Source organism: Gekko japonicus, unplaced genomic scaffold (genome assembly GCF_001447785.1).
Source record: "Gekko japonicus isolate JY-2015 unplaced genomic scaffold, Gekko_japonicus_V1.1 scaffold1172, whole genome shotgun sequence".
In the NCBI taxonomy this organism is placed as follows: domain Eukaryota; kingdom Metazoa; phylum Chordata; class Lepidosauria; order Squamata; family Gekkonidae; genus Gekko; species Gekko japonicus.
Genome location: NW_015173158.1, coordinates 158,174 through 178,713, shown reverse-complemented (window position 1 = coordinate 178,713; position 20,540 = coordinate 158,174). Strand labels below are relative to the sequence as shown.

The following is a 20,540-nucleotide window of genomic DNA, read 5'->3' as shown; positions in this document are numbered from 1 at the left end:
TCAATTTCACATCCGAAGCCGCGGGGCTGCATTTGAACCGCGGGTTCGCCCGATTTCCTCCGCAGTTTCGTGATCCTCAAAAAACAGGATCACGAAACTAATGGTGAACATCAACTCTAGTTAATCTCAGTCTTGATTCTTCTGTGCTCAGTGAAAACAATTGTCACTTGACTTTGAACATCACACTTTTCTATTGTAATACCTGTACTTCATTCATCACATGTATCTTTCCGGTGGTAAGTGGTGTCAGGTTGCAGCCGACCTATGGTGATCCCATAGGGTTTTCAAGGAAAGAGACATTTAGATGTGGTTTGCCGTTGCCTGCCTCTGCATCATGACCTTGCTAACCAGAGCTGACCTGCTTAGTCTCCAAGATCTGATGAGATCAGGCTAGCCTGGGCTATCCAGGCCAGGGCTGTATATTTGTACTTTCTTTTGATCAACTATTGTGAGAACTTGCCCATATACCCTCCCGTTTTACATGAATTACCCACAAACTATGCAAATTAGATGGATTCTTTTCTACTTGCTTTGGTGGCACTGCACCAACACAATCCACTGACACAAACAATATGTAATCTTATGGGATAACTTGGCAACACTGTGAGATCCTCAAACTTTTTGGTTTTGTTTTTGGACAAAGTACCCAATGAAACACCCAGTTTGTTTTCCAGAATGTTTCCACTGGAAACAATCTGGTGGTGTTGTTTTTGAGTGACACCCTTCGTATTTCTTACTCTTTCACTTGAATTGCTGTATTTAGCCATCATGAGGCCTGTCTGGGGATACAAAGGCTCAGTTGAGCTTTGAGTTTCATTTGCAGTCAAACACACAGAGGCTGGTGCTCTTGGGAGCTATCCCAACCATGTTCTACAGTACTTGAGTCCAATGTTCCCTCTAAGCTGAGGTGAAACTCCTGGTGCTCTTGGGAGCTATCCCACCATGTTCTACAGTACTTGAGTCCAAATCTAAGCTGAGTTAGTGTGAGTTAGCTCACAGTTTTTTAGCCTCCGGCTCACAGATTTCTGTCTTTGCTCAGGAAGGATGGCTCCAGAGCAAACTAATTTATGCAGTAGCCAAATTGCTCGCTTACAACTTTAAGGCCAGCAGCTCACAAAGTAGAATTTTTGCTCACAAGACTCCACAGCTTAGAGGGAACATTGCTTGAGTCTAGCTGGGTCCCTAACAGGTTGTTACCAGAGACATGCTCCCTGCGGCCTCATTCTTCTTGTTGTCCTGTGTTCCAAATCTGGCTCACCTCTGACTTCCACTGAGCACCTCGTAAGCTCTTAGCCCTGCTGGAAACATGATGCTAATAGTTTTGTCCATTCTAAGAGGATCATAATCTGGGATGGCAATGCTAGTGTACAACCCCATGGAACTTTCCATCACTTTCCTTTCTGCACACTTATATAATGGTATGACACCAAATTGGCTTGTGCGTGTATTTTCTGACTGCATTTATGAGCCTTTGGTGGTGACTCTCCATAGATCTCTTTTTTAAAAAGTGACAGAGATAAAACAGAAAGGTAGATAAGCATATATACAGAGGTAGGTGCTAAACATGCCTGGCATATTTAAAGACAGCAAACTCTGACAAATGGAACAAGCAAAGACATGTACAGACAGGGGAAAACAGAGGTGACAGTAATACTTGAACATACTGATTGTCATTAGAATTGAAATGAGAAGCACTTTTGTAAGTTAGCCCTAAAATCACATGTTTTAGAAATTTTTGATAGTAACACCTTAAGGGTACATTGCTCCCATGTTGATGTCAACAGTTTTGTTTGTTGCTTCTTGAGAGCTAGGCGTGACAAGAGAAAAATAACCTGTTCTAAGCACCCCCTTCCCCTACTGGACTGTAGTGGAGTTTCAGGTTCTGGCCACTGAGGAGACAGCATGCTGAGTAACCATATCCTTGGTATGATCCAGCATAGGCAGTTCTTATGTTCTTAAATAATAACTGGTGCGCAGGATATGCCATTCATTCTTTTCCAAATGATCTCCCTCTCTCTCTCTCTCTCTCCCTGCACTTATTGCCACACCACCACCAAAGGAAGAGGGAACTCAACAGCAAGACAAATTGTGGCTCTCTCTCTCTCTCTCTGCACTTATCGCCACACCACCACCAAAGGAGGAGGGAACTCAACAGCAAGACAAATTGTGCAAGAGCTATTTTGAGAGGAAAAATATCAAAGCCACAGAGTCAAGGCAACTCCCCCCGTTACTAAAAGTTATACTGATAAAAAATGTAGAAAGGTGGTGCTTCTGTTGAAATATATATCCAAATAATCCAGTGTAGTGTCTGTGAGGGAAATATCTTACCTGTTCCTTATAGCACCATAAAATTGGAAAATCTGATCTATTCATGTTCTCTGCAAGTAGGAAAGTTTGCTTCAGGTATAAATGTGCCATGTAATTCATAACACAGCTACTCCAGAGTAGCCTTAGCATAAAGGATCTGACCACAAGCCATAGGCCTAAGTTTGTTTCAGCCACCTGCTGTTATTCCTATAACCAAAATGAGCAGTGATAAACACAAGATGCCTCTTCCCCATTTACTTTCGGCATTTCTTCCACATGGCAATCAATACTTGCTGCCTTGCTATTAGATTCTGAAAATCTTTTCAGTCTATATCAGTCTCTTACCCCTTAGTTAGTTCTTTAGATTTACCCTCTGCTGGGAATTCGGCCAGCCAGATGTAGGTTGCAATTCTGGTTTCTTCAGACTCGTTACTGGAACCATTCCATCCATCATCATTTCTAGCCCTTTTCTGATGCAATGCACTTTGTTCTTTGTCTTTCTTGAAAACTGAATAGCTGTTAAATTATCCATTAATCTTCTTTCACATTTGCTGCAGGTTTCTTTCCTTCTCTTTCTAATCTGGAGTTTTGCCTTATTTAGTTTCCCCTTTCCAACCACATTTTCCAGTTTCTCAGTCCTTTTCCTTTAGTTCTAACATGCACAGGACTGTTGCCTCTCTACCCAGTTAAGCATACTGCTCCGCTAATACGGCTGTTGTATTATTTGGAAAGCACTTTACTGTTCAAAGAGCTCACAGCTCTACATTCTTACAGATGGATAAATCGTTGAGCCTTCCTCACATGAGCTGTCTTACACTACTTGTTCCATCTTAAAGAATGTCTTCACAGGCTGTTAATATAATATCTGGTGACCTATGAACTGTGACTGAGAGATGTGTTCATGGAACAGGTATCTCTTGTCCCCTTCCTCTACCTCCCCCAAAAGCTAATTTTGAGGACTGGGGGACTCTGGCAAACAGAGTGGAACATGTTAGAAGTGGAGGACTTTGCGCTGGGCTCCTGTCTCAAACTTGAGAAGATGGCACCAAAGAGTTTAGACAGATAGAGAGGTCAGGACACATAGAGCATCCTTTCCTTCCTGCCTTCTGATCCTTTCCTTTGAAGTAGAATGCTCCTCTTAGGGGCAATTTCCTCTGCTTCTGCTCTCACACTCTCTTCTCTCTCGCACACACAAAGAAGGTGTTTGATCTCCATCTTGTACCATGGAGGCTGGACATGTGTCCAGCATCCAACACCATGAAGTTAGAATATCTCTTACCTGCACTCTCAAGCATGTATTTCCTTTAATAAAAGTTACTTATTAGTTTTAGAACCGACTGCTGATTCCATGTAACTTTGTAAGCCTGTTGCCACACCTAGCCTCAGCTCTGCTGCATTACAGCCTTTGAGCACTCTGCTATTCCTTGTGGTTCCCTGGCAGTACCTAGTTCAGAGAACCCAATGGAATGCACAGAGGGGAAGCTGTAGTTTGAAAGAAAATGGGTAGAAATCACTCCCCTCTTCTGCAAGTTCTTCCACCAATGGAGGAATAATTCCCGCTGATTCCCCCTTCTTGATCCAGCCTTCTGTGCTATATCCCAGTCTTTTCTCAAAGGCCCCTTGTCCTTCTAGAGCAGCTTTGGGGGAGTGCAGGAGGATGAAAGGGGAGAGATCACTTCCACGAACTCCTTCTATCACATTTTATTTCACCCTTCTCCCAAAGATCAGGACAGTGTAGATGGTTCTCTCCTCCTTCACTGTGTCCTCTCAGCAATCCTGTTGAGTTAAGTTAGGCTGAGAGACAGAGTATATATGTCTGGCCCAAGTTCACACAGTTTGATTGGTGTGTTTTTTTTCCTTGAACAATTTGCAAAAGTTAATAACTTGAGGCAACAGGGCAGCATTTTTTTTTGTTTTGGAAACATTTTTAAGGACATTGGTAGCAGCATACTGTCATGAGTCAGCCAGGGCTCAGCGACAGCGAGGACTCCTCAGGAGAAGAGGAGCCCCATGTAGCCAGCCTTGAGTTAACAGAAGCTGACCAGCATGAAAAGGAGCTGCAGGCTTGTCAGAACTCACAGCCAACAGCTGATGCAGAACCACTGACACCCTCCAGCTCTGTTTCATCCAGTGAACCTCAATCAGCTATTTCCAGCCCAACAGTATCACCTACACTCTTAGAGCGCCACAGACGGAGGATGAGAACAGAGCTACCGACAAGATGGCAAAGTGCACCCCTCCTGGCTGTAAGCCGGTTGCTTGCCGATAATGAAATTGAGTTGTTGCAGGATTGCTTCTGAGCAACTGGTTGCAAGTGTGACTCTCAGGCGTGGGGGGTACAAAACCAGCCGAGAGGCTGTTAGGCATACAACAGAAACTAAGCAACCAATTCTGCCTTTCCTGACTTCGCGACCTCTGACCTTGGACTGAACAACTCTGTTTTGTCTGACTTCTGGCATCTGATACTGCCTGCAAGCCAGTACACATACGTCCCTGATGTGTCAAAGTTGTATGCCTTGATTGGAACTGTCAGTCAGATTCCAGAAGCTAAGATTGTTAGTAGGTATAGTAAAAATAAGAGAGAGAGGGAGAGGGAGACCATTGACACCTGGAATGTCCAGAGGTGTGCTAACTATTAGTAGGTTTTGGTATTTCATGATCATCTCCTTGTTTTCTATTCTGCTGTCTCCCGGGATTGCAATGTCAATGATTATGATGACAATGACAATACTTCTCAAACTGACTATAAAGAATGTCACAATAGAGTTGCAGCTATGTTGTACTGGAATCTTTGCAAGAAGCATGGCTTACCATCAGTCAGAAATTCATGGGAGCGCAACCCAGACAAGATCATTTAAAAAGATTATTTGGGACTTCCAATTACATACAGATCAACAAACAAACACGTGGAGCATAACACCCCTGATATCACAACTATAAAACAAATGAGAAACAGAATTTGGATCACTAACACTGCAATCTCAGGAGAAAGCAGAATAGAAAAGAAAGAATAGGAGATCACAAAATAACAAAACCTACAAATAGAGATAGAGCATCTCTGGGTGAAGAAGAAGGTGACCATTGTGCCAGTTGTCATTGGAGTCCCTGGAGCAGTGCCTAGAAGTCTCAAGAAATATCTGGACATTCTGGGCATTGAACAAATAACACCAGCTCAGCTACGGAATTCAGAAGAACAGTAGGAATCCTGAAAAGATACATGTGTAGTTCTCAAGAACTTAGCTAGAGAACTTGAATTGCAAAACACCATCTACCAGTCAAATATCTGGCTGTGACAATTCATTATTATTTAATAACCCATCCTCCATTTCAATACAAGCCATCCTAAAGTGGGTTCCTTGCCCACTTCATCTGGAGCACATGTTGCTAGAAAAAAAGGAAGAGGGGAAGCTTCAAAGAGTGAGAACCCAGTTAATGGATGGTTTCCAAATGCTTGCAACTCTAAGAATTTATACTCTATCCTACTTTAACATCAGTTATTTATTTAATTCATTTATACCCTACTTTTCTCCCCAGGGAGGACTCAAAATGGCTTACATCATTCTCCTCTGCTCCATTTTATCCTCATAACAACCTTGTGATATAGGTTAGGCTGAAAGCATGTGATTGGCCCAAGGTCATCCACTGAATTTCCATGGCAGATATGGGGATCGAACCTGGGTCTCCTAGATCCTGGAGGTCAGACACTCTAACTACTACACCACATTGGGTGTCCAGTTAGGGTATGCATGGAGTTAGGGTTTACCCTTTAAAAAAAATAATCTTGGTTAGACTGATGTGTTCACAGACTTGTGTATGCTATATATGTTCTTATTAAACATCTTTATGCTTTAAATGCAAGTAATCTTATCTCTATACCCACACTAAGCCCAATTCAGTCACACTTATCAAGAATTATGGGGTGGGGGCAGCAGTCGATCCCTTTATTCCCAGAGTGTGCAACTATGCCTGTTAGTCCCCACTGTCGCTCACAAAAGCCAAGTGGAAGATATGTAAACGAGGCAGAGCCTTTAAACAGCAACGGGCAGAGGAGGCCGGGGTCCAGACTACTCAGGCAGAAATTACCCCCTAGTTCACTGTCTGTGGTGATAGGAAAAATACCCAGGGAGACGTAAAATTCAGGTGGGTAGCCGTGTTGGTCTGAAGCAGCAGAACAAAGTTTTATTCGACATGTAAGCTTTCGTGCGCAAAGCACACTTCTTCAGAAGTAAGTCAGGGAAAGTGGAGCCTTGCTGGGCAGAGACACAGGATGGCCACGGACTTTCCCAGCTCCCATTCGGGCAGAAATAGGGCGTGTGAGACCGTTTCCCCAACATACTGTTTTTATTTGTAAGCCACCTGGAGAGACGTTAATAACGTTTATTAAATATGTATATGTGGGTGATGGAATCGCAAGACCCATTCCTGCATGTTGGTTGCCTAACATCTGTAACACGGAAATAATCATGTAAATGAGACCAACCCAAACCCGTGACAATATTCGGTATTGCTCAGATAAGTGTGTTGCAACTATAGGGATCTTGTAAGCAGCACCCCAGAGTGGGGTCTGACATCTTCTATTGCTTAATAGCAAAAAGCCTAGACAGGAAATCAGAATATTCTTGTTGGAGGCTGACAGCATTATCCTTTCTGCTTCTTTTTTTAAAAAAACAGTACAGTATATGATAAAATACTGTATCAAGGTAACTTAATTTTCCCTCCCGGTTACTCTGTATGAAGTACAAAAAAAATCATACAGAGAGATATTTAACCTTCCCTTGGGAGGCCTGGGTGAAGCAAAGCAATGCCTTTATTCTTTGTGCTGTATTTTTGCAGGACTCCAAGCTCAGAAGACCCCTTTCAGCTGCTTGAAAGGAGCATCCCATCTGGGATACCAAAGAGAAAAAGAGAGAGAGAGAGCAGAGCTCTCACAGGGCCAAAGATGCTCTTGGCTTGTCTCGTTCACAAAAAAGCACATCCTTTACATTTAAAGCCGCTGCTGTCACCCGTCACTGACTGACTGCTTAAGTTTCTGCTGCAGATGGGAGCAGAGTGCACGGCCTCTGACCTCGGTATTCTTCTGCCTCGCGAGGCTGCCCTCTCTCTTTAACAATGCAGTGGGAATACACTGGGATTCTCTTAGCCTCTTTGGTGCCAGTGGAATCCTCCAGCGTTCACGTTGTTTGCCACAACCTTTCATAAAAGACTCTGCTTTTCCCATCTGAAGCCTCCCCTTGTGTCTGAAGCCTTTGTTTCCGATTAAATTTGGGGAAATAAAAAAAAAGCTATAAGAATGGTTCTAAGACTATGTGCAAATCCGCTCCCTTTAAATCTGTACTCTTTAGAGCATAAGCAAGTACAAAGCGGTGGAGGGCACGATTTGTAGCCCCGAAGCAATAGGTGGGAGAGCAATAGGTGCTTGAAGCCATCCCTCGTTCATCACGTTCTCTTTACATCCTCCTCAACCCATGTTGGGGTTCCAAATATGTGTTTCCTGGGGGGGGGGCGCTGTAGCAGAAAAGCTGGTGCAAGAGTTAAGCATCCCCTCCCACCTGCGGCTTCCCCCTGAAAACTCTGCAGCAGTGCTGTTGGTCCCCATACCTAAGTTGGCAACCAAGAGTTTAGTTTGGCCTCCGTATACGCAGACTGATCTGGCACCTTCTACCGAGCCAAGTTAATGTTCTATACAGATTGTGGAGAGGCATAAATATTCATCTGTTATACACTCACAGCTGAAGCACAAAAACACTACACACAGATAATCCCCCAAAGTGACATAAAGCAGCAGCTTCCAATATCTACAGTAAACAAGGTTCTTTCAGCAACAGAAGCCAATGACCAGACTAAACAAGCAGAGAACAGAGCAATTAATATTCAGAGTGAGAAATCACTCCTGCGTTAGTGTTTTGGAATATTATATACCTGAGGACATCAGAATGAATGCTTTGTCACTCCTGCAGCTGCACATACACACACACCTATTTTGTACTCAATAACAAATTTTGTACTCAATGATGAATTTTTATAGCAATGCTTGTTGAATAAATGATCTATACTAATTGAGGCACTACTAATTGACATTATTTCAGTTTTAGCAGCCTCACAACACAATGATTTCTTTTTAAAAAAACTGGCTGACATACTTAGAAAACAAAGTAATCGAGCAGTAAGCTTCTGCACACACACACACAAAAACGTGGGGTGAGAACTGCCAGCTTGAATTAGGAACAAGTCAAGACAAACTAACCATGTTATATACAACTGGGACCTACTAATTTAAAAGCAAATTGTGTACGTTTCTTTTATAAGCATAATGGCACTGCGTCTATCCCCCTCCCCCTGTACTACCATGTAACTTACCTCACGTAAGACATCGTTATGTTGTTCATTCCTCCACTCCTACCAGTTAGTAAAACACAAAACAAGATAACATTGGTATATAGGGTTTTACTATACATCATGCGGAGCTAGGAGAGAGCTTGGCACAAGGTGCCAGGTTTCTAGAAATATTCTGTCAGGCCCTGGCCTGGATGGCCCAGACAAGCCCGATCTCGTTATATCTTGTCAGCTAAGCAGAGCTGACCCTGGCAAATGCTTGGAAGGGAGACCTCTCCAAGGAATACCAGGACTGAGATGCAGAGGCGGGCAATAGTAAGCCACCTCTCTGAAACCTCCAAGCCCCACTAGGGGTCACCAGAAATCAACCATGACTTCAAAGTGCACATGTGCATGCACGCACACACACACACAAACAACACACAAAATACTCAGCTAAAAACCCAAAGAACCGGCCAGTCAGTACTGGTTTTGATTTCTTCTCACTCGTGGTTTTGGGTTTTTTTGCCATCAAGTCACAGCCAAGCTATGGCAACCCCCTAGGGTTTTCAGGGCAAGAGACGGTTGGCCACGGCCTGCCTCTGCATCACAACCCTGGACTTCCTTGGTGGTCTCCTGTCCAAGCACTAAGCAGGGCTAAACCTGCTTAGCTTCCGAGATCGGGCTAGCCTGGGCTATCCATGTCAGGGTCATTCTCATGATATTGTCAGCTACGCTGCCATGAGTGTGGAGATGTTTTCTAATTGCTTTGCATTCCTTCCCATGCGCTTAATTGCTTCAGAGCTGCAACGCTTATCTTTGATGTTGTACTGGTGGAGAATGTGGTGTCTATCGTCCGTGGGAGCTTCTCCGTTCCCAGCTTCGCAACCGTTAGAGAGTCCTGCAGTCTCCCATGCGCGGGAGCCCACCTAATTGGTTATTGCTAGGGGGGGTGCATACAAATGCCCTATATTCTATTATGCGCACAGGTAGCCCGCCATTCCTAACAGTGTTCCTGTTATCGCATCTATGGCTTTTCAATAAAAGTAAAACCTTCCTGAAAGCGTGTACTTCGTTGTTTAGCTGTGGGTCCTGACAGATATAGACTGAAAAATCCAGGAATCCATACTGTAGTTATAGAAACCAGAGTGTGCCTGGTCCAAGAGGAGAATGTGACACGGAGATGCCATTTTTCTATGGCAGCCCTGTGTTTCTTGTAGGGTGCCCTAACAGGGTAGACAAGGACTACAAGTGAGCATCTAAACAAGACTGGTGTCCGATAGCAAAGTAAAAAGGAAAGGGGCCAGAGATGCTTTATGGTCTCTGTATCCAAACATTTCTCTACAATCAGGTCAAAGGGAAGGAAAGATGGAAATAAAGGAGGAAGCCAAATTCTGAACAAGCCTATGCCCTGCTGATAGAACTGTCTCTGTGAACCACATTTTCTACATTGCGTGATCTTCTGGACAATTTATCGCCATTAAAAAAAAAAAGTATATGGAGGGGAAGAAACCCAGAACCTGAAATATTTGTAGAGCATGAAGCCCTAACTTAGGTTTCTTAACCATGTGTAAATGGGATTTACAGTGTCTCCACGCATCATTGGAGCAATGGCTGTACTGGAAATTAAAACTCAGCTTTATATTCCAGAGAGTGCCTCACTCAGTGTGATACTGTGACATCAAGTTCTCTGTTTACCCCTTAGGCTGGTGTGGCATTAACTTCAGGTTTTTGACGATGCCTTTATAAAAAAAAAAGAAAGAAAGCCGCTGAGCGGCAGGGTAATAGTTGCACAGCACGACACAAAGACAGCAGGGGATTAAAAAAAAAAAAAAAAAAGGAATTCAGATGTGCCTCTCTTCCCCAGGGAACTCCTGCTAGCAGGGAGCGGAGTGATGCTCTTTGTGTTTCAGACCTCTCCTTCTCACACAGAGAATGCCCTGATGATTCTTTGCCCTCCTTCGATGATTCTGTAGCCCTTGCTGGTTGAAAACGCCAGCTCCAACAAACACAAAACTTCTGTCTTCATTTGTTGCTTATCTTTTTACAAACTTTCTCCCCCTTCTAATGTCTTCCTTCATCCAGAAGGTGAGAGTAGTTTTAACTAATTAGAAGAGATGCCTATAAGAAATCATTTAAATGGCGGATGTTTACTGGTTTCGGAATCGTTTGCAAGTTTGCCAGATGATTACATTGGACTGCAGATATCCCTGAACAGGGGAGTAAAGTCGAAACCCTTCCTACTACTCCCCATCAATCTAGAGTGCAGTGTTATTGCCAATGAGTACCTAACTGCATTTCACACAAGGATGCTGGCAAGACAAGGCGTTTGAAACATACTGTTCTCGTTCCCTGCCTTTCTTTTTAAACAACTGGTCTAAAGAAGCTTTTTTTGAGAACTCGAAGGCCTGTGTTCGAGACCCTAGTGCCGCGTGACGGAGTAAGCTCCCATCTCTGGCCCCAGCTCCTGCCAACCTAGCAGTTTGAAAGCAAGAAATTGCAAGTAGATAAATAGGTATCGCTTCGGTGGGAAGGTGACAGTGTTCCGTGCGCCTCAGCATTTAATCATGCCGGCCACATGACCACGGAGAACTCTTTGGACAGTGCTGGCTCTTCGGCTTGGGAATGGAGATGAGCACCGCCCCCTAGAGTCGGATTCAACTGGCTTTTGAGCAAGGGAAACCTTTACCTTACCTACTAAAAGGCAGGGCTGGTTCCACGTTTTGAGGGGCCCCCTCCCCTCTTCTACCCACCACCAGTTCTCCCGCACACCCTCCTTCCCTTCCCCCCACCTACGTGCCTCTCACTTGCATGTGCGTCCCCCTTCCCCTGCCTGCTTGTGAGCGCCCCCACCGCCTATGCTCACCACTGCCTGCAGCACTTTCCCCAGTGGCTCTGGGCACTGCGTGTAGCTGGGAGCATGGTGGAGTGCTAGCATAAACAGTGAGTGTGTGGAGATGTCAGGAGCGGTGAGTCCCGTCTGCCCCATCTCTGGGTATGCATTATGCACTAATGTCTTTGGATTTTGCTTTGGACTCATTCAGCTACCTATAGACACACCACCTGCCTGCCTAGTCTCATTATTTGTTCTTCTGATCAAGTAACAAGTGCACAGGCCTAGGGAACTAATGGTAATCGGATTAATGTCTTAGATGCAACTTAAAACGATCTCATTTCTATCCTGGTGCATGGAGCCCTTTCCTCCCACACTATGCTCTTCATTTCCGTGGAAAGGGACAGCTTCCCACACCTGTTGAACTGGAGCGAGCAGTTCTTGTGGATGGCAGAGTACCGAGAACCCTGGCTCAGGGCAATCAAGTTTTAGCAGTGCTTGTCTCAAGCGGCATCTGTTTCCCTGCAAGAGCTAAGCTGTAGCAATCACCTGGGACGGTCTTGCTTGTTTGCAGAACCACTGCATTTTGTCTTAGATAGGCAGCTATCAAGGGGTGACCATAACACTTTCTCCTTGGTAGAACTACTGGGGCAGGGGTCCCCAACACTTTTGAGCCTGTGGGCACTTTCGGAATTCTAATATGGCATGGTGGCCACACACACAAAACAGCTGCCACACGAGGCCCAACCAGCCGCCGAATGGCTGCTGGAACTTACCTTCAGTCGCGCAATGAAGATCCATGTGCTGTGTTGGCAGCTGCTGCCAAAGCAATGTTTTTAAAATACTGCACAGCCCATCAAATCTATAACAGCCAATCAGAAAACTTGCTGGGCAAAAGCCCCACCCACTTTCTAAAAACACTTGGTGGGTATCAGAAAAGGTGTCAGCAGGCACTATGGCGCCCGTGGGCACCATGTTGGGGACCCCCTGTACTAGGGAGTACAACCCCTGATACACGAGTCCTGTTATCTATATGAACAGGCTTTGCTATCCTGATTTGAATAAGTGTTCTCCTGTGAAGTATTGGAGAGGTATCTCAGACAGCCACTTGCTTACTTACCAAGTTTCAGAAGCGGCTTTCAGAATGGGATGGGTGGAGTTACTTTTTAAACAAACAACCAAAAACCAGCTGTGGACCTGGGATCCTTTGGACCGCAGTCAATGTGTCTGTTCAAAAGACCCTGGAAGCATGAAAACTGCAGAGTGAATGGGGAAGGGGAGGAAGTATTTGTTATTTTATTTCTCTTCCCTCATGGCAGACAAAACGAAGTATGCATTGATAAATGAAGAGGATACTGGGCTTGGCCAATAGGCGCTCGTTCGTTTCCCTTGGTTATGAGTGCCCTGGCATCGTTCTCTGCCCTGTGTTGTTTATGCCCTATGAGGGAAGAGTGAAGTGAGTGAGTCCGCGAGACGCCGCACAGCTCTCAAGATTGAAAGCTCCTGCAAAGCTGTTGCATAATCTCCTTTCTGCAGAGAGGCAGGGCCAGCCCGAGTCCCACGAACTCTGCAGCAGCAGTAAGTAAAAATTACCTGATAGAGAGGCATGCAGATGCTATCAATCCACTCCAGCTGCAATCGAGGCAGTTCATCTTTCCTGTTCCGATCAAAAATAGCCTGAATTGAGCAAGGAGGGGGGAGAGGAGAAATATGTCATGTTTTATTACTCTAGAGTATTTTATAGATGCTGCTTCATCCAACACTATGGACCCAGTATCAAATTGTTACAAACTGAACGCTTCGAAAACCATAATCAATCTTTACACACACTTCCCCATCTTTTGTCTAGGATGAAAAATAAACCATTTATTCTAAGGCCCTGTTTATGGGATTTGTAAGTGTAATTTATTGGACTGTTATACCTTGTAATTCCTTAACGTCAAACAAACATACCGTATGGTTAGCATTCAAGTGCGGGGACGGAAGGCAGATTATAAAGAGGTGTACTCCTCACCCCACCCTGCCTACCTCTTCCCTCAAGTGTACTCACCCCACCCTGCCTACCTCTTCCCTCTGCCCTGAAGGAGCTCCAGCAGACAATCAACATGACATTGCTGCTTGGAGCACTGGGTGGTCATGGAACAGCACAGTAGCACTTGAACTTCACAGGGCTGGTGTACAAGTTTCAAAGATACCGCTAACTTTTAGGTCTCCTAATCCAGCAGGCAAAGTGCATGTGGATAGAAAGGTGCACATTTGTGCAGGTCCCGCCTTTTCAGCCTCCCACAACCACCATTTCCCCTTGGGCCCCTGCACAGCTTTTGGAGCTTTTTAAATAAACGTTGGCAATGGCTTAGATTGCTATAGTGTTAGACGAAGAAGAAAAGAGATTGGATTTATACCATGCCCTTCACTACTTGAAGGAGTCTCAGAGTGGTTTACAATCTCCTTTCCCTTCCCCTTCCCCTCCCCGCTCCACGAGAGACACCCTGTGAGGTAGGTGGGGCTGAGAGAGCTCTTTCGAGAACTGCTCATGGGAGAACAGCTCTGAGAGAACTTGTAACAGACCCAAGGTCCCACCAGCAGCTGCATGCGGAGGAGTGGGGAATCAAACGCAGTTCTCCCTGTTTAGAGTCCATGCTCCTAACCACCACACCAGACTGGCTCTCCTTATGATGTTATAACAACCTATTTACTACTTCTTTTGAATTCCCAGGTTCATTTTTTAAAAACGTCTCTAGCATTTGTCATTGCTGAGACATCCCTTTCCCCATATATCTCTTCAACAAAAGGAGATAACTTACTTTTTAAAAAACATCATGATGATATAACACCAGGGGTCATTTCGTAGAAAAAGAGGTGCAGGAGCTCATTAGCATAACTCATTAGCATAATTTATTTGCATAAGGCACACACCCTGACATCACCGGAAGTGTGTCAGAAGGCAACACCCACTCCTCAGGCTCCACTCGACTGTTTTGGAGTGCTAGCTGGTGGGGGGGGGGACGTGCAGATCCTTGTGCTCCTCGTGGCCTGGGGCTGCTGGGAGCAGAGGACAGGGCTTGTTGCATGTGCCCATCCCCTGGGCTCTTTACTTTCAAATTTGGTGCAGTGGTTAAGTGTGCGGACTCTAATCTGGGAGAACCAGGTTTGATTCCCCACTCCTCCACTTGCACCTGCTGGATGACCTTGGACAAGCTGTTCTTGAAAGAGCAGTTTCTGTCAGAGCTCTCTCAGCCCCACCTACCTCACAGGGTGTCTGTTGTGGGGAGGGGAAGGGAAAGGGGTTTGTAAGCCGCTCTGAGACACCTTTGTGTAGTGAATGGTGGAGTATAAATCCAATCTCTTCTTCTTATTATTATTCAATAGTCATTTTTAAAAAAGCCCTGCAAAGGTCCTGGTAGGGAGGGAGATACGGCTGCTGATGGGGCACTGGGGCAGGGAAACCTACCCTATGGAAGCCTCATTGTTGTTGTGCTATAACAGCAGCTGCAGCAGCAACAGGGAAAGCCACACAAGCTCGTCCCCATGCTGTCAAAGGAATCGAGATAAACTTCACACCACATAAAACATATGCCTCAATACATTTCTGACACGGATTTGTACTGCACGGGAAATTTTTTATTTCATCTGTTCTTTATCTTTTCGCTTATTCAAGTGGATTTTTATGCAAACCAGACGTCCCTTGAATTAAAGCAGTCACAAAATAACCGTACCCCTTTCTCTTTAAATATTAAAGATTTATAGGTCTTTCTCAAAATACAGCAATAAAACCCAGCGAGCCGGAATGTTTCTTAGGCTGTTTTCTTATTCTAAGTAAGGATCCTGTTGTTCTAAAATAACAGGTACTCTTCCAAACTGGTGATCAACTTACAGAAGGCGTGAGCTTGAGCTCGGACCTCTCTCTGTCTCCTTGTTCGAAGAACTCGCTCGTTACCAGTTCAGCAACCTAAAACACGTATTAAATCATCAGCTAAGTTTCCTACTGTTTATTAAGAGTGATGCATTTTCTGACAGATTACACACGGAGCTTAAAGCCACCCATCTGATTGCAGATCGCCTGTTGCTTGGAATCCTTGTGGGATCAGAGCCACAGCCCTAAATCGACATGTTTGATCAACCTCTAGAGCACACTCTGAAATCATTTTGAACTTTGTTTCAGAAGCTCTTAAGGCAGTGGTGGCGAACCTATGGCACGGGTGCCAGAGGTGGCACTCAGAGCCCTCTCTGTGGGCACGCGTGCCATCGCCCCAGCCAAGGCCAGACCATCATAAAAGTGTCGAATTCTCTGCCAAATAATTTTAAGTAAATGAAAGCATTTGGGATTGCTTTCCTTAATTTGTTTGGATCATCTTAAGTTAATGTATGGGTTGTTTTTTCTAAAGTAAAACCTCAGTATTAAGGTTAAATTGTCGTGTTGGCACTTTGTGATAAATAAGTGGGTTTTGGGTCGCAGTTTGGGCACTTGGTCTCTAAAAGGTTCGCCATCACTGTCTTAAGGAATGCCAGGAAAGCTCTATTCTAGGCAGGGCATCTAGAGGTAAACTAGTCTAGATCAAAGCCACTCTGTACCCAGAAAGGAGCCTTTTCTAATTATATTCTTTGGCTCACTCCAAGCGTTAAGAACCTAAAACTGAGTAGAGGGCCAACAATTAATATATACACATAATATATAAACATACGTGTATTTATTTGAAAAGAATTAAATTTAATTGTTGGCCCTCTACTCTGTTTGGCTTACCTTTTTAGGTTTTTGATCCTAGGTTTCAGGCTTAAGTTTATTCCCCTTTTCTGTTCACAGTTCACTCCAAGCGTTACCAGCACATAAGCCTCTATAAGCATCTGGGATCTGTTTAACTTCTTTAGCATATGGCCAAACTATGCTTGAATTGAGATCTGTGGCCAGGTCTCTCAACACGTGATTGAGCTGTAAAAATTAGCTGCAGGGGGATCACAAGTACACCTTCCTCACGTTGTTTCCCTGACTGAAAAGCACGCGCACGGAAAAAAAACAGGCTACTGTGAAGCACTCGGAGTGGCATTTCTGACTGAGGAAAAATGGCACGGAGGAATACTGCCCTGCTCTTCTACAGCGCTGGTCTGTACAGGTTCCTCTTGTGTCCACTTTATGTGGGCATCACACGTCAGGAGATCCAGTCATGGGTCTTCCACACCATGGGTCCTTGGGCCTACTTCTGTTGCCCTTTGGCCTGAACCACGGCAATCTGACACGCAGCCCAACGTATTTCCTCCTGCTCTTGCCGTAACTCCTTAACGTGCCTTCCACAAACGGTGACATAAAGTAAAGACTATACTATTGACTGCAGTTTGTAAATCTCTTAACACATGCCAAAATTCATTTCCTGAGTCCTTCCACGCTGTATACACACCATACTTTTCATGGGAATCCATTCATGGGAACTGAAATGGGAATAGAAGCCCCATTTATTTATTAATTAAAAATAATTACATCCTGCCTTCCCTCTGGGCTCAAGACAGTTCAAGTTTGTCTCTCTCTTGCGGACAAGTTGCAGCTGACTTATAGCGACCCCACAAGGTTTTCATGGCAAGAGACATTCAGAAGTGGTTTGCCATCGCCTGCCTCTCCATGGAAACCCCGGTATTCCTTGGTGGTCTCCCATCCAAATACTGACCAGGGCCAACCTTGCTTAGCTTCTGAAATGTGATGAGATCCGGCTAGCCTGTGCCCTTAATGGCTCATGGTGGGCTTCTCCACACCTGGTTTTTTTTCACCTTGGCTTCTTAGCTGCATTGGTCTTTCTTGCATGTTGTTGCTGTCCTGGTTTTTCAAGTTTTCCCCATGCTTTTTTCAGGCCACTTTTGCTGTGGTTTGAAAAAACACAGGAAAAACTTGAAGAAGGTTGAAAAAAGGCGAGAGCAACTACCTACCTGCCAAAGACCCTGTGTAAGGGAGGAGGGGAAACCATGCAGTTAAGAAGCCAAGGTGAAGGCAAGGACCTGATGTGGGAAAGATGTGGAAAGGAACTGTTACTCTGGTTCCATGTGGGCAAACCTATCTAGCTTTACTAAAGCAATGTGTGAAGTGTCAGAGGCCTCTAGAAAGAAGCAGCCTGCTTCCAAAGCGTTCTTCATGGTTTGGAGGCCCCAGGTGTAAGTGCTGCTTCTTAGGATACCGCTGCCCATGTTGCAATCAGCCCTTTCGTGCACAGACGGTCACCACACAGATAGGCCCTTCCGATGCCATTTGTTTTCATGTTGCTGTAAAGCCTTCCTAATGGTAGGAGCACTGAGGAAAACCACAACGGGTAGATTGCTATGTATGAAAAGCTCACTGCATGGGATCTGGGGCCACTCCAAAGCTGTTTTCACATGGCAGCCATATTGGGCTGTGCTGTGTGCAATTTTTTCTGGCTTCAGAAATGCAGGGCTTCAGATCTCTTAATGACTATGTTGCGTTTTCCCAGTTTTATTTTTTCCGAGCTGCCTTCAGCACGTTTCTTCACAGAAAGGCAGTGAAGGAAGGGCCTAAAGAGTGACTTTCTCAGTTGTTCCAACAAAATTTTGGAACTCTCACCCCTGGGAGATTCCTCTGTCTCCCTCTATTGGTGGCTTCTTCTGTTTTGTTTATTGGCTGTTATGGTTATTGGCCTCCTCCCTACCTGGTTCTGTATGCTTACGTGTTGCCCTTGGGCTGTGATCACACACACTAAATAATCCATTTTCAATCCACTTTCCAACTGGATTTTTCTGTGTGAACTGGCAAAATCCAATTGAAAAGTACATTGAAAGTGGATTGAAAATGGATTATTTAGTGTGTGTGTGATCACAGCCTGGAATTAGTTTATCATTTTAAATGTTGCTTTTAACTGTTCAAATGTTTTTGTGTACACTGCCTTGGGGATCTTGATTGGGTGGAAGGGCAGCATAGGAAGGAAGGAAGGAAGGAAGGAAGGAAGGAAGGAAGGAAGGAAGGAAGGAAGGAAGGAAGGAAGGGGGGAGGGATTTAATAAATAACTCCTGATCACTGATGGAGAAGATTTTTAACACCATGAAGAAGGAGGGAGAAAAAAGAGGGAACTCTTGAAAGAAGAATGTGGCAACCATGCGCAGCCACAGATATTCTAGCACAAAGATATCCTGTATTTATTATTTGATATTATAATTATCTGTATTATTATATTTAGCAATCAATGAGGATTTCAGGAAGTATTCATTAAATAACAGCTTCCTTTGAGTGGAAAACTAGTTTGGACTTTATAAAGGGGAGAGAGGAAGGCCCTGCAGATGTGTAATGGGATGTTCCCCCAGAGGTTTAACAGGACCCTTCTGGGCAGGAATAGCCCTTAGGCCAGTGCTTATGATTATTATTATGGCTGGCAAAGGGATTCCAGAAAGAAACAATTTCAAACCAAGCATTTGAGAGATCACTTCTAAGGGTCCAGGGTAGGTTTTGCTTGGTAAGAGGGAGCTGACCATAAATTAAAAAAATAAAAACCCAAGGTCTCTCAATTTCCTTTAAACACCACGGTTTGATAACAGGTAGACGAGATAATCATAGGGTTGTGCTTATAAAATCAGATATTCTTCTGATGCTTCAATATTAGTCAATGCAACTAAGTAAACAAACAAACAAACAAAAAGATTGGGCAATAAACCATGCCTAGCAGAAAACCCGTGGTCTTTTTAAATGCAGCAACACTGTTGTAAATTGATTGCAGATCCGGTCCCTTAGCATGGCAGGTTCCTGGGAAAAGCGTTGCATCAGTACCTCCTTTTCCTTGCCCTGCTATTAATCATGACTTGCCTGTCTTGAAATCTCCCACGGTTTGGTTGCAGCTCCAAGGTCACAGGCTGTCATTAGCATTGATCTGGAAAGAAAGAAAGAAAAAACAGAGATGAACAATACACGAGGAATAAACCTTTGTTGTTTCACCAAACAAATTCACCCTGGATACATAATTTAACAAAACAAAACAGAAAAGGTCAGAATTAACGCTTTCTTCCCGTCTGGCGGGGATGGTGCTGTTTGGAATTTCAACCGTCAGCATAGTTTTTATGTCGTTAGATATAGGAAGGCTAATGCATTATAGATCATCAGATAATGAATTTTCAATGCTATCCGTTGACTGCGACAAAAGAAACATGTATCACTGCAGACTACTAATTTTGCTGCACTTTGACTAGTAAAGTAATATTTATAATATACAGGGCAGCTAGGATTTTTTTTTTTGCCATGATGTAAGAAAAGGAATTATTACACAATAAATACAGATTGGGCTAATCTATTTGCCTACTTATAAGCGACTACTGTGGGTAAGAGAAAAGCTATAACCATGAGAGGCATTCCAGACACTGTTTAAGCAGTTTCCACGGTTCATCTGCAATAAAAATTCAAGATTTACTATAAGGACTATAGTGTTTCACTGTAGTTTAATGTCAGGCTACAATTATGTTTTATCTGTGTTGGGAGAAAGGAACTGTTCAGCTGTAGAAAGCATTTATGTACAGTACATGATGCAGATAAAACTATGAGAAAGCCCAAATGAAGAGCAAGGACACTGGAAATAAAGAAGTGGCGAAATATACTGCCCTAACTCTAAAATCACGAATGAGTGAAACGGCATGGAAAACTAGGCAATGACCCATGCCACAGTTAAAACGCGAAGATGGAGAATCTTTGCCTTCACATGAATAGATCCCTTCACTGCTGCACATGCACAACCAGGTTGACGGTGCTTCTGGATGCTGCAAAACTTTTAGTCTTTTTTTTGTGTATTTGTGTGTGTGCGTGTGTCTACACCTGGAAGTCACCTTGACCTCTGGTGACTGATCATACTGGGGGCCTGAAGGATATTCAGAGAGGTGGCCAAATAGCCTGCCTCTGTCCTCCTGACTTGGTATTCCAAGGAAGTCTCCCATCCAAGTACTAACCACAGTCGACCCTGCTTAGCTTCTGAGATCTGATGAGATCAGGTTTGCCTGGGCTATCCAGGTCAGGGCAGCTTTTAGTCTTTTCTGTGGCTTCTAGATGGGTATAGGGTGAAGCTGGGTGAACGCCTGATAGGAAGCTCTGAAATTCACTGTCATCACTGAGTGGACTGTAGAA

The 20,540-nt window shown here is 44.3% G+C and overlaps 1 protein-coding gene across 1 annotated transcript in view; it reads right to left on the bottom strand.

The window, feature by feature from the left end:
• Nucleotides 1–20,540, bottom strand: part of PDE11A (phosphodiesterase 11A) — a 149,258-nt gene that overhangs the window by 11,356 nt on the left and 117,362 nt on the right. Inside the window, exons 17-19 of the mRNA XM_015422441.1 lie at nt 19,239–19,302; nt 15,327–15,401; nt 13,046–13,129 (exon numbers count right to left, since the gene is read on the bottom strand). Coding sequence (XP_015277927.1) covers nt 13,046–13,129; nt 15,327–15,401; nt 19,239–19,302 — 223 coding nt within the window. The remainder of the gene's footprint in view (nt 1–13,045; nt 13,130–15,326; nt 15,402–19,238; nt 19,303–20,540) is intronic.